The 14,353-nt window shown below is 35.5% G+C and overlaps 1 protein-coding gene across 1 annotated transcript in view; it reads left to right on the forward strand.

The window, feature by feature from the left end:
* The window catches only part of LOC106466520 (proteasome assembly chaperone 2-like), a 95,962-nt gene extending 83,447 nt beyond the window's left edge, over positions 1–12,515 (forward strand). The window contains exon 7 of the mRNA XM_013926811.2: positions 11,556–12,515. Coding sequence (XP_013782265.1) covers positions 11,556–11,651 — 96 coding nt within the window. The 3' untranslated portion in view covers positions 11,652–12,515. The remainder of the gene's footprint in view (positions 1–11,555) is intronic.
* The last annotated feature ends 1,838 nt before the right edge of the window (positions 12,516–14,353 follow it).

Here is a 14,353-nt window from a genome sequence, read left to right on the forward strand (position 1 = left end):
CTGATTTAAAAGTTATAGTATGAAAACTATAACAAGCACAAAATGGATATGAGGTCTTTACATTGACGGACCCCATATTGAAAAAGTAAAGGTTTCTTGTTCTTGAATCCTTGAACCCAATTCATGGGATTTACCTTTTTCCTTGATATTATGGTTTATGCTCTTTCCTTTCTCAAAAAGCTCCTCTCTCTCACACACCCAAATGCTTCATCCCCTTGCATTTGTGACTCTTGTTCTCACTTGAAGGCATTCTTCCTTTCCTTTGTAATTCCCTATCTTTGATATTTATTTGGCCTGCTTGAGGATTGGGCCCCTTGCCTTCTATTTTGCTCTTTTGTTCCTCATTTGCACATCCTCGGTTTTTTCTTACCACCCTCATGTATTCCCCCTCCGCTCTCCACCTTTCGTCTGAGGCACTTCATTATGCTCAAGAGGGGTTTCTGGGTAAAATTTATTTTTCTTCTGTTTGTCAGCTTAGCCTGTTCCACTTTTTCTGCTCTGTCCCTCCTTACTTTATTCCTCTACTATTGGGACTTTTTCGGTTGAATTGCATTTCTTTTAACTCTTCCATCTGTATAGATGGTCTTCATTAGGCTCCTTTACTTCGCCCAGATGTCTTCAGTGGTGATCTCTTCTCCCTGAAGATTTGGACTGAAGTTGTATGACTTCAATCCTCATTATCTTCATAGGTTTTTTCTTCTTTCTTGCCTTTGCCCTTTGACACCTTTACTCATCTGGATTGTTCTACTCCTAACCTTCCCATTCCAGTTCCAGGCCTTATGTTTGGTCCATCAATAGTCTTGTTATTGACTTTCATGTCATGTTTGGCCCTTTGTGTACCCATCTCTTCATTTTCACCTGCAGTTGGTTTCATTTTCTGCTCACAGCTATCTTTAATTTTCTCCCTCATGGTCTCTCATCTTCTCATTATCTTTTTGCCTCCCTCTGACACTGTCTATGGTCTTTTGGACCCAGTCTGCAGTTGGTAATGGTCGACGTGTCAACATCTTCCTTACACGCCCTATTGATTTGTTCTTGTGCTTTCTCCATTCTGTCCATCAGATTCATGTCTACAAATTCCTTGCTTTTCCCTTTGACATAGCATTGGCCCCTTTTGTATTTATTTGTGCAGTTGACTCACCCTGAGTAACCATCTTTTCAAAGAGGACCCCCCCACCCACACACACACACATTTCAGCAAAATATTACAGTCCCAAAAATTTGCCTATCTTTACCATTATAAAATATTTTCTCAGGCTGACCCCTCCCCCATTCCATACTACGACCACTGAAATCAATCCTGAGGCCATTGTTGACTTTCCACATTGGAACCTCCCGCTGTTTGTTTTTTGTTCAGGATAAACATTGACAAGTGTGGTTGTTGTTGATTGCAATCGTGTTCAGTATTTGACAACACTTGGAGCATGTCACTTTTAAGTTACTCTGATGGTTTTTCTAAGTAAATTTTATTGTTTTATTGCCTTTTAGACCATGATTTTTAAAATTCCCACCATAAAAAGATTCATAATACGTGGTAACATGAAGCAAATGTTACACTAATTGAATTGCTACTCGCAAGCTGTTCGTCCTAGCGAGTGTACCTCATTGAAAAGTTTTATTATTATTATTATCATTATTTTTATTTATATTACCTAATTTAACCTTATCTAGCCTAAAATTTTTACATGTTTAGTTACTTTTATAATAATAAATAAAGAATAGTTAAGAAAACAAGAAATATAGCACTTTCCCGTGTAACCTTTTTTTCTTTTTGTCATTGGCTGTCCTTCTGTGTTAGCCCTAATACTTTTACCAATGCTACTAGTCCACAAAATATTTTTTTCTTTAAGTAAATAATGCATGAAAGAACACAGAATAATAACACGTCAACAACTGAGAAAGTTAGGTATCTGTCAGAATTTTTCTGGCTCTAATGGTGACTTGATCAGTTAAAAATTCAACTTAGATCCCCACTATGTTCTCGTGGGGAAAAATTTTTCTCATCTGCTAAATTTTCAATTATCTGTAACATTACATGGCATGAATCATATTGCAATCAATTAATTGAAATCTAGGCTTTCTATTAGTTATATATTTAATAGGAGGCAGCCAAAAAAAGAAGCCAATTGAAAGGGCAATGTTTTCACATACTCTTTGATAACGTTATCATTACAGATACACTGTATATAAATACCACATCAGTCAATGAGTAAAACATCAGTTTATTCTATTTCGATTGCATGTGAAAGCTATTGTTGTATGCTCTTATAAATCTCCGTGACATAGAAATTCTATTCCAAAATTATGCCAAAGGCAAAACCATCTGACTGTGTTGGGCTATCATCGACAGATAAAGTAAAAGTTATTCAGGCACATAATGCCAGTAATAAAAGCCAGCACAAATTAGCTAAAGAGTTTAATGTCAGCAAAACACAAATCCAGCAAATTTTGAAGTGTAAGGCTGAATATATATGACAGTGTTTCAAGAGAATCAACCGTCTTCACAAAAATGCATTTTTTCTAGATTTGTGAGTGACGACCTTGAATCATCATTATGGTCTTGGCATCAGAAAGCTCGAGCTATGGAAATTCTAGTTTCTGGACCTATATTGCAAGAAAAGTCACTTACAATAACCACTACTCTGGATCTTTCTGACTTCAATACATCATCTGGATAGCTCACTAAATTCAAAGCCAGGCATAACATTTCACAACTTTCAATCAGTGGTGAATGTGGAGTGTCGATACCATGACAGATGATGAATGGAATGACAAATTGCCTGCTATTATAGAGGGATATTTGCAACTAGAGAAATATACAATATGGATGAAACTGGGGTCAGATAACATGGTTTACCAGACAAAACCTTATGTGTAAAAGGTGAACAGTGTGCTGGGGGAGAAGTGATCAAAAGATAGACAATGTGTTGGTGAATTTGAATTTGCTGTTGTGATTGGTAAGAGCACAAAACTCAGGTGCTTCAAAAACTTAAACATAAAGGGTGACTTATCCATAGCTTGGTATGCTAACAAGAAAGCATGGATGACCAGCACTGTCTTCCAAGACTGGGTTACAGGCTTCAATCAGCTCATGAAAGCTCATTATTGCAACATTGTCTTGCTGTTAAACAGTGCCACATCGCACAGTCAAGTGAATCTTAGTAATGTCAAAATTGTGTTCTTGCCTCCCAATGCAACATCAGTGCTACAACCTCTTGACCAGGGTATTATTCATGCATTCAAAGCCTAGTCTGCTCTATGTTATCAAACATGGATAAAGGCATGTTGCTCACAAACTTGGTAAAAAGTGTCAGTGTGCTAAATGCTTGTGCTTCGATCAATTCTGCCATGCGTGAAATCAAGACCAGCACCATATTAAAGTGCTTCAGTTCCTCCTCAGTTGATAACAGTGAAGACAAAAAGAGTACAACATTCCTTTGGCTCAACTACTACAGCTCCCTAAAGACCATCTTCCCAATGTCATCACCAACCCCAACAAATACGTCGACCAAGACAATAACTTTCCCAATTAGTTCTGTGACAACTGGGAACAAGAATTTCTCAACGACCTAAATGGTGACCATACTACTGAAGACAGTGACCTTGAAGACGATGACAGTGACCAGTCTAAAGATGCTGAAGTGCATTGCAGACATGAAGAAGTTTGCACTAAAAAAACCCAGCATTCATAAAACTATGCACAATTTACATAATGTAGAAGATATTGTTCAAAGTAAAATCGTTAACTCTACATTAAAAAAAACAAGTAAACCTCACCAAATTTTTTGTGTAATAAAATACATATGCACACATGTTCTGTGACTACAATTTATAAAATACTTTAAATGAGGAAAATAAAGACAATAAAATAGAAAATATATAAGAAATGAACAAATATTTATAGTTTGGATGTACAATATGCAATAAAATATCTCGCATAGCATTACAATTCAGTATTCAAACATTTTACCATTAATTGATGAACTGGTCGATCCCTAGTAAGACCACTTTTGTTCAAACCCAAAGGTGATCTTAATAGGGAGAGTCTACTGTATCATGAAGGCTTTCAATCACCATCTTCACAGCCTGGGGTTGTCATTCCTTTTCTTGAATGAGTGACTTCTGTCAACCAATTCGTGGCTGGTATTTTCTTCTCATACCTACCTTCTTTTGCAGGAGGCTACTCTGTTGGAGTGGTTTGTCAAGATATCAAAGTCCTTTCTCATGTCCACTCAATATTTGGTATTTCTGGGCATTATCTTTTGTCTCAACTGAGTTCATCTTTCCCCTCTTTGCCTGCAAACTATGAAGTATTTGGTCACCAGGGTTTGCACTTCTCATTCTTATTCTGCATGAGATGTTCTTTTGCTTTTGTGGCCTCTGAGTTCTCTGAAACCCCTCATTCACCCCAAAGGACTCATGCACTTCCTCCACGATCCTTGGGGATCCAAGGGATTGTTTTTCAGGTTTTGTTGTCCTCATTTGTGAACCTCCACTCTGCTCTTCTCAAACAACTGTCCTGGTGACTTGACCCTGACTATACTACTTCTCCTGTTCCCTTACCAAGCCCGATTTTTCTCATTACTAATGCTTCCCTTTCAAATTGAGGTGCATCTCTGGATGATGACATAACTTCTGGCATTTGGATATAGGATGGGTGTTCGCTCCACCTCAACATGCTCGAACTCCTTGTGGCTTGTTGGGCATGTTCCCATTTCCTGCCCCTTCTGGTAAATCAATAGGTCACTATCCACTATAACATATTCATGGTCATTTCTTACATTTACTGTTAAGGGACATTCATTCTAGAACCTTTGCTTATAGGCATTGCACCTACTCTTCTGGACTCATTCACTTTTGGTTTCTTTTGTTGTCTGTTATGCCTGAAGCTGTGTACCTAGGTAGACCACCTCTCTAATCTGGACTGTGTTTTACTCACAAAATGGTCTTTCCACCCCCCAGATCTTTTGTTGGGTTTGCTATTGGTGGATATGTCTCTCTATATGCCTTTGTCAACCTTCTTGACTCCACTATTCCTCTCCTCCAGTGCACTGTTTTTCATCCTTTGGCTGTTGAAGCTCTCAGCTTGTGCTGGTCTAACCTTTTTCTGTAAGTCTACACTCCTCTTCCACTTATTCCTTTGATCTTTGACTTGATATGCAACACTCCTTGAATCTTACTGTCTCACCTCTTGTTTTCCTCTTCTTCTTCTTCATTTGATGTTCACACCCCCCTCTTCACATACCCAATCTCCCCCTCACTCTTACTTCAACCTTGCACATCCACTTTTTTGTCAAAGGAGGTTGTCACTCCATCTTCATGTATGAGATTTGTCCAGGCCATTGCGTTTTGGGCCAGACTCTCCTATCGTGTAACCTTTTTGTCCTTCCACTATGTCTGTTCTTTCCTCCCTGCCATACAACTGTGTTCTGCCTTTTTTGCATGGCTGTTCAACCATGATTTGTTGGTCTCTGCCATTACTCGTTATTGGGTGGCATTGTCCATTGCAATTTGCTTTTCCTGGTACCATAAAGTATTTTCTTTCCCTATCTTTTCCACTTTCTTTTGCTCCTTCTTTTTGTTCACCATCCTTCTTGCCTGGGTCCTTTATATGGTTTTTGCACACACTCATAAGTGCCCTATTTGAGCCATTGACTTCTTGCTCTTGGTACTACCTTTTTTCTCATGTCATATTTCCTCCATCTTCTTGCCTGTCATCATCATCATTCAGTTATTTATGCTATTGATGCATCTTGTGCCTTCTTCCACCACACTTGTATACTCCTGTATCTGGACCAGCTTTTCCTTCTTCAGACTTCTGCCACTTTGGAGGTTAACTGCCCTTTTTCTCCTGTCTCCCTTCATTCTATCTTTCACTATGATTGTCAGACCCAGATCAGCTCCTGTTTTTGGTTTGGATATTTGGAGTTGATTATCATGGACTTTTCTCTTTTGGGATTCCTGCCACCATCTGTTCCTACCCTGGGACTTCTATTTTTTCAGGGACCTCTCTCCTTCTACTCTTACTGGATGGGTACATTGATTCCTCTGGTTGGTAGTTTGTCTATGGATGTGGATGCTTGCAAGGTATTTCATATTTTTTCACATTCAGTTTGTTACCTTTCTCCATCTCTTACTTCCCATCTTTGCCAATCCTAAGATGAGATCCTCCATGTGGACATGTGGATGACTCCCCACATGTTCCTTACTCATTCTCTTCACCATCTGGCTGTTTCATCTCCCACAGGATTTAAGACTTTCACTGGCACCATACTTTTATTTAATCACCATCTTTTAAATGGGTATGCATGTTTTCTTTTTCAGTTCTCTCCCTTTCTGCCAAAAAGGATCTCTACAGGTGGCTAATGTTGCCTCCCAGTATATGCATATTTCCCAAAACCCACATCAAGGCAACATAATGGCAAGATCTCAAACAATTCAACCTGGCTCTACCAGTGCCCATTGCAAGATTGGGCATTCTACAAAACCACTCTGAGGTATCCTCATGGTTTGCAAATTTAGTTAATTATCTGATCCAGACTTACCAATTCTATGGGCTGTCATGGAAAAAGCCAGAACCACAGAAGTGACTGCCTATTTTTTTGGCCAGTGGAGAATCTTCACTGGTAGGGAGTAGAACAATATGGTGATAAGTTGAATGGTGGTGACACTCTCATTGTCATATAGGTCATTGCTTAAAATCATAATACATAAATAATGTGCCCTCCTCCTGCAGCAAATGCATTTTTAGTAGAGTCGAGGTGAGCACACTCTGTACAGTCACACTACATAAAATGTGATCTTCTATAGGTATGCCTCTTTTGAGCTTTTCTTTGGGCCTTTTCTGAAGGGAGTTCAGCTAAGTAAAATTTTGCAATGGTCTCTCCACCATTTCAATATGGGATTCTAGTATTTTTGTGTTTAGAGGTGAGTTATCGTCTTGAAAGTTAACATTTTCCTAATCTGAAAATGTATTTTCAATAGATACACACATTCCCGTTCATCCTCCCCACTACCAGTGCACATTTTTTGTCTTGCCTCTTCAAAGAATGACATTATCATGAGTGCCTAAGAGGAGTTACTGTGCATGGAGGTTGTGTTATCCTGCTACTGGTGTGGGTAGATTTTCTGTATACAGCTGTAGTAATTTTTTTTTTTGTGTGATGATGATGATTATGTCAAGAAATGGTAGGCTGTTTTGTTTCTCTCTTTAACTTTGAACACTTCAGAATTTACACATTCCATCATCAGCAAACTAGAAAATTACATGAAACATATGTATATATGGTAAATGTACATATATAATAAGTACTGCAAAGCAGTAGTACAGAAAAACACAACATAAGCTGGAAAACATTTAATGATTGAAGAAAAATAAAATAGAAATTAGATAATAAAGTAAGAAAAGCTGAGAAAAAAATTAGATTTGAGTGTTCATTAGAGATAAATAAGTTTGCTTTAATCAGAACTTCGTAGTCTGATAACCCTGATGTTAAGATTAAAAAATTGCATACAGAGAACGAGTGGTTATTAATTTCACAATGTAGGCAAATGGTAGAAGCATAAGGATTTACCAGTGGACAGCTTCTGCTTGAAACTCCCATTTGTTTTTAGGCTCGTATTTTTAATTGATGTTTAGTTTTGTCAATATAGGTGGCTTTACAGTCATCATAAGTGAATTTTTAGATGATCCATGAGAGCATAAGGGTAGTTAGAATGAAAATGTTTTGGGGGTGGGGGTCACCAAAAATTTTCAACCGTATTTCTTCAAAATTGATGTAGCTAGTTCCTCTCAACAACTTATCATACCAAATTACTGCTTTAACCCGCTAAATGAGAAGTATTGGTGAAATTCATTTTGTTGATAACAATTTATTCATAAATCTTTAAAAAAGTATAAAATTATTGGTATATGCTTTATCAATAAGTACCATTATAAATCTGATTTGTAGTTTCTTATTTTTTGTTTTCTGACTGTAATGTTGTGACATCCACACAATTTTCTAGTTTAATAAAAATATGCTTGAATGAAATAAAATGTTGGAGGTATCCCACACTCTACAAAATTTAAAAAATTCAAAAAACAGCTAAAATGGGATAGAAAAAATATATCATTTAAAAACAATGTTTTGCCACTGTTAACATGGCATCATTAGGTATCAATGTTGGTTTTCAATTATATATTATATCTATCCAATTTTAGCTATTTTTTGAATTTTTTTTAATATGCTTGAATGCCATCTATGGATTAGAGCTTGCATTCCATGGAGACAAAGTCACCATAGCTTTTTTAATTGGAGTTTTTCAACATTCTCTACCAAACGAAATAAAAGCCCAAAGATACAGCTATTGAGTGGATTATTTCAAATTTTTTTGTTTAACTTTATTACAACCACTCGTTGTTTCGACCACTCATGGCCATTGGGTAGCTGTCATCAATTGTGTGAAATACTGCAGGAGAATTTTGTTCCAAGTTAGAAACATATAGTGTTTTGATTTAAATTAGGTTTTAGTTCACAAATAATTAATGTTTCTTTTATTTTTCTTCTATTAATGTTGTTCTCATTGCACAATATTTAAAAGTTGTTGATGTTAATTGGATGTTGGTTCATTGTGATGGGAGATTATTATGTTCTTTGATCCTAATGCTTATGTTGTGTCCTATTTTGCCTATATAAGTGTTACCACATTCATGCTTGTAGAAGCTTCTGTCATTGAAGTTACCAGAATATACCTTCCTAAGAGGAACTTTGACTTTGGTGTTTGGTTTTGGAATAAAAGTAACTTTGCTATTTATAATGTATTCTTTTGATACTTGTTTCCAAATGTTTATGATGTTTTTGGCTACATAGCCATGATATAGTAAGACACTTATTAGTGTGTTTGAGTTTGTGCATTTTGTTTCTGTCATGGAGTTTATATTTATTACACTTGATTTTCAATTCTAATAAAAGTTGCCATGTTTGCCAGCAGCTTTACTTAAAATCTCTAGATACCTACCCTGTAGTTAAATATTGAAAAACATCACTACCATGGCAGCTTCTTGAATATTGGACATGGCAGTTTTAACTCAGGTCATCAAAGAGACCAACGGGATATTGCCAACATCCCATGAGCCCTGACACAATGTGATCGGGGTCAACCTGTTGCCACCTACTGGTAATACTGGCAGCAGGTTATAAAAGAGATTGTTACAGTCTTGCAGACATGCCATTAGACAGCGTAGTTTGGGTTAACCAGAATTTACTGTTATGGAGTATATGTAGCTGCAAGTCTGCAGTATAGCTTAAACTAACCTTAGAAATATTAAACCATTCAAATCTGACTGTAGGAGCTTGCCTGTTCTCTTAACTGTAATGGCAAAATTTGAAGGCAGATCCATCGTTCCTTGATTTTGACTTTGTCCTCTCCCTGGAAAATTTTCAGTGAACGTTTATGCCTCCTTCCACATTCTTTCAAAAAATGTCACTAATTCTCCCTGACACTTGCTGCTTTCCTTATGTTAGGCTAGTTTGTTAGAACTTGATTTATTATTCAGTTTACAGTTTGATTTTTTGCTATTGCTGAGTCATCTCAATCAGTCATGAGAATTATTTTAACCCACTTATAGTTTAATTACAAAGCTAGTTAAACTATAATAGTTATAGGCCATTGTATTCTTTATGTGTGTGTGTGTGTGTGTGTTATCTTATATTCTAAATTGCATATTTGAAACAAAGAAAGATTAAGTGAAGTAATAAAGAAAACTCGGCAAAAAATAAAATATCAGTAGGGTTAACTTTTATCAAGACTTCAAAAGCAAAAAAGTACAAGAACCACATGTAATTACTAAATTTTATGTCTTTTTGTATATTTTTTTATTTATTGTTATTAAAATAAGTAAAACATCATACTTAGAAACTTATTAGGTTACGTAAGAAAATTGAAATAGAAAAAAAATTAAGTAAAAAATACTTGAGAGCATGCACATGTTGTGAGTACAGATGATTTAATTTGACAATAAATGCTGGCTATTTAATCCTTTGTTTATACAAAATTGTCCTGCTGTGATAAATTGCTTTTGCCATGCTTAAAGTGCATCTGTAAAGCAATAAATTTAGATAACCAGGAGATTTGAAAAATATTAGCTTTGGCTGTAAGTATAAATAGTGTGTAATTGTCTGTTACAATATGCAGTCATTCTATAAAGACAAAAAAGGGACAATTTAGATTTTTTTCGCTGTTTTTGTCACATGGTTACAAGATCTTTGAAATTTAATGGACCTGTATACAATTAGTGTTAGGGTAAAGAAAATAACAGGTAAAATATAATGTTTTACAGAAAAAAAATTTAATATTCATTTAGGAAGCTCTAGAGGTTATGGAAATGAAATATGAAAGCTGTAAGATGAAAAAAAAGTAGTTTTATTCTTAACATGAAATTCACCTTGCACTCAGACTATTCAGAGTCTGAGTCAGACTGACTTGGTAAATTCCAGTAAAATCCATATTGAAAATTCTTTTTTTTCTATAACATAATATTAATGTTTACTGAAAGCTTCCAAGATTTTATGAAGAAATGTAATAAATTCAGAATTATATTATGTATTAATTTTTCAGTGCAGGCTTGGTCCAATGACCTGAGCCCATGCATATAGGGTTAGTAATTAAAGGAGAACAAGTGAGGCAATGTTTGCTATAACATATATAATGTTTGAAAACCTCTTTTCTATAACTGGCTTCATACATCTAAATGTAGTAAAAATATGGGATGTAGTGGGCTTCTCAAGTAAACAATCTGCTTGATTTTTTAATTACTATTTTCTTGCTATGCCATTTGTAGCATTAGTGAATAGTGGTTAAATCTGATTGATGGTATGTTTGTACCACATTTGTTGTGTGTATTTTTTACCTGTGGGATTTTTAAAACACATCATTCTAAACTATTTATGTTCCAAGTTTCTTGTGAATCAATCATTTTGTTTGTTACAGAGTCCTTATTATGTTATTTATGTAAGAAATGTAAACAAGAATAACATCAATATTGTAATTAATCTCACTAATTTATTTGGTCTGCCCTGAGTACCTTTCATAGAAAATGAGTTATTGCACTCAGTTGTTTTGTATTTTTTTCTACACTGAGTACTGTAACAGGCATAAATATAAAATTATTCAATATGATGCAGTATGTGGACTGCACCTGTAGTGAATGGTATAAAAACAAGAGAGTAATTTGAGACTTAAATAGAAATTATTTCTTATTTTTTGCCAAGGTAAACTGAAAGCTTAGTTGTACTTGTGTACTATTTTTCTCTCCTTTTTATTCTGGACAAGCTTAAATTTATTATAATTGTGCATAGAGTAATGAAAAACAAAGTAGTTATGATTATCTGTCAAACACTATTCTCCTTTCAACCAAGTAACTTTTTTTCAGATTATTAGTTTTATAATAGCTGTAAATATTCACAAAAGGTACTATATTATAGAAGCTTTGTGTATAAGAAATGATTTTGTTCTGATTCAACCACATATTTTTATTATCTGAAACCAGTTTATTTGTATTTTTTACTTTTCAGATTTCTGGAAGTGATTCTGAAAAAAACAAAAGCTGGAAAGTGCCTGTTTCTTGGAACCTTATGTTTGGAAATCACCCTCCTAAAAATATTTATTAGAAATAACTTTTAGTAAGAAGAATCTGTTGGAAAAATAAATAAAATCATTTCTTATGGTAAAACGTTTTTTTAATGTACACAAAGATTATTTAACACTGGCTTGCTTAAATGTTTTATGCCTTTACTATTTTCCTATTTAAGTATTTTCTTTTTTTACAAGATGGCTCTTCAGCAACTGTTTATTGCAAATCTTTATATAACCAATGATTTTAATCTTTTATAATTGCCCGGATCTTTTTTTATTTTTTATGCTGAATGCTCAGATTAAATGATTATGTAGGAGCTAATCTGCCTCATCATGGTTGTGGTAATCTATATGTAGGATTTGCAGGAGGTTTTATGTATTATAGTCATTAAAAGACATAAATCAGGATAAGTAAAACTACCTTTGTGAAACTTCATTATTATGACCTTTTGGGACCTTGGAAGGTAATTTTCTCAAAAGTTGTCAAGGTTTTTGCATACTATAGTTAAAATGCAGCACACCAGTACTCTTCACTGTCAGGAACCTGAATTAAATGTACCTAAATTGAAGCATATGTAATTTTTTTTGTAGTGCATTTCAAGATGGTTTCAATGCAGTAATCAAGTTCTGCTCCATAATTATGTGACACTTAGTGTTTAAAATGCAGAAGTATGAACTTAACTTCATTAGTCATAACTCACCCTAAAGATCTTCATTTTCATCATTGTCCCTGTTGCTGTTTCTTTTCACTATCTTTGATTGTAATATCTGTATCTGATAGTAGTTCATTTGGCATTCATTGTTATGAAATATGATGTTATTCTTTTGATGAGGGTGTGTAACATGGTGCATGATTAAAACAGTTTGACATGATGGTACTTCATAAGACATCAAGTAGAGCAGTGTTCCGAGAACCTCTATATTTTTGGTTAATATAAAAATATTAGGTCATAATATTTAAAATAAACACTTAAAATTACAGTATATATTTTTATATACCTGTTTCAATTTTAGAATCATCAATCCTAAAATTAACTGTGTGCAAACATTTTTTTTTGTCATGAACAACAATTGGGCAGTAGAGGTTTAATGTGATATTTGGGCCTGTTTAGATGCACAAAAGGCTTTGAAAATCTGAAGCAACAGAAGAAAAGTTAAAGTTACAAGTCTGGTTCAGCATTAATCCTGTCAGGTTTTTATTTTTTCAAAGTGGTGTGTGATAAAAAAGCTTTCTCACATTAATAGATTGTCAAAAAAGGTGGCAAAATTATAACAGCTTTTCTGAAAGTAGGGGATACTTATCATTAATATATAATCAAAAGTTGATTAACAGCTGACTCTTGAAAGCAGTTTTCAATCCTTAATCACCTGATATTTCAATTAAATTCTCTTGTTTCAAAACATACTTACCTCCGCTGATACTATTGCTATTTCTCAATCTCCCGGGGGCCCGGCATGGCCAGGTGGTTTGGGCACTCGACTCGCAATCTGAGGGTCGCGGGTTCGAATCCCCGTCACACCAAATATGCTCGCCCTTTCAATCGTGGGGGCGTTATAATATAACGGTCAATCCCACTATTCGTTGGTAAAAGAGTATCCCAAGAGTTGACAATGGGTGGTGATGACTAGCTGCCTTCCCTCTAGTCTTACACTGCTAAATTGGGGATGGGAGTCCTCTCTTTGCCTATCTAAGCATTGAAAACATTTGCCCCAGTCTTTTATACCCCACTCAAGTGCTCTTGGCAAATTCTAATTTGCAAAATTCTCCACCAACTTCAGTGCACCCTCTATCTTGGTACTGTATATAAGCACCTCATTCAGTTAATGTAATCACTTTTTCTCAACAAAGCATTCAGCATGGGTTTCTATAAACAGAAGTGTTGTGCTTATTCACAATTTACTTTGCAACTTCGAACATGGTTGGCGTTACTACAGTTATATCTTCGTTTATTTATAAATTATATTAAAAAAAAAAAACATACCTACGGGTATGAATTCCTGAGTTAATGTTTCTACTATGGAGGCCAACCAGAACTCTTTTCTTCTGTCTCTACTATCTGGTGTTTGTTAACAGCTAGGGGAAGGGTCGCTCTCAATCAAAGCTGTCCGTGATATGATCTATTGTGAGATAGAGACATATGTGGACTGAGGGTGTCTCTCTCTAGGGGGTTCTGAGGCCGATTTTACAAATGACCCAGGACTAGCTGGGGAGAATTTAGACTCACCTTTTCCAGTTCCTTTTTTTTTACTAGGTTGGCCTCAACAAAGGATCATCTTGATCAGCCACCTCCAGCCCCTTTTCTTCAGTTGGTTACTCAGATTTGTGAGGTTTTTGGGGGTCTCTCCTATTGCATTTGAACCTACTCCTTTCTTGTTGGCTGAAAGTATGACAAGTAACTAATTGTTTTTCCTCCTCCTTTTGATATTGCTATTCATGCTGGGAGATTTGCCATTCAGTTACATGATGGGATAGCTATGGCTTGTCCCCCTTGTTTATCGAACAGCATGCTTTGGCTTATCACTGCCAGGAGGAGGTATATTTAGATTCTCAATGGATGGACCCTCTTTTGGACCTGTAGGGGTCTAGATTGGAACCTGTGATCACTTTGAACAGATCACAGTTGTCTTGGATTCATCTTACTCTCACGACTGTCCTGAGGTATTTGTCTTCTATCAAACTTTTGTCGGAAGCCAATCAACATTTGCCTCAACAAGTTGAAGACGAGTTGGGGATTTT

The sequence above is a fragment of the Limulus polyphemus genome, unplaced genomic scaffold, assembly GCF_000517525.1.
Source record: "Limulus polyphemus unplaced genomic scaffold, Limulus_polyphemus-2.1.2 Scaffold2287, whole genome shotgun sequence".
In the NCBI taxonomy this organism is placed as follows: Eukaryota; Metazoa; Arthropoda; class Merostomata; order Xiphosura; family Limulidae; genus Limulus; species Limulus polyphemus.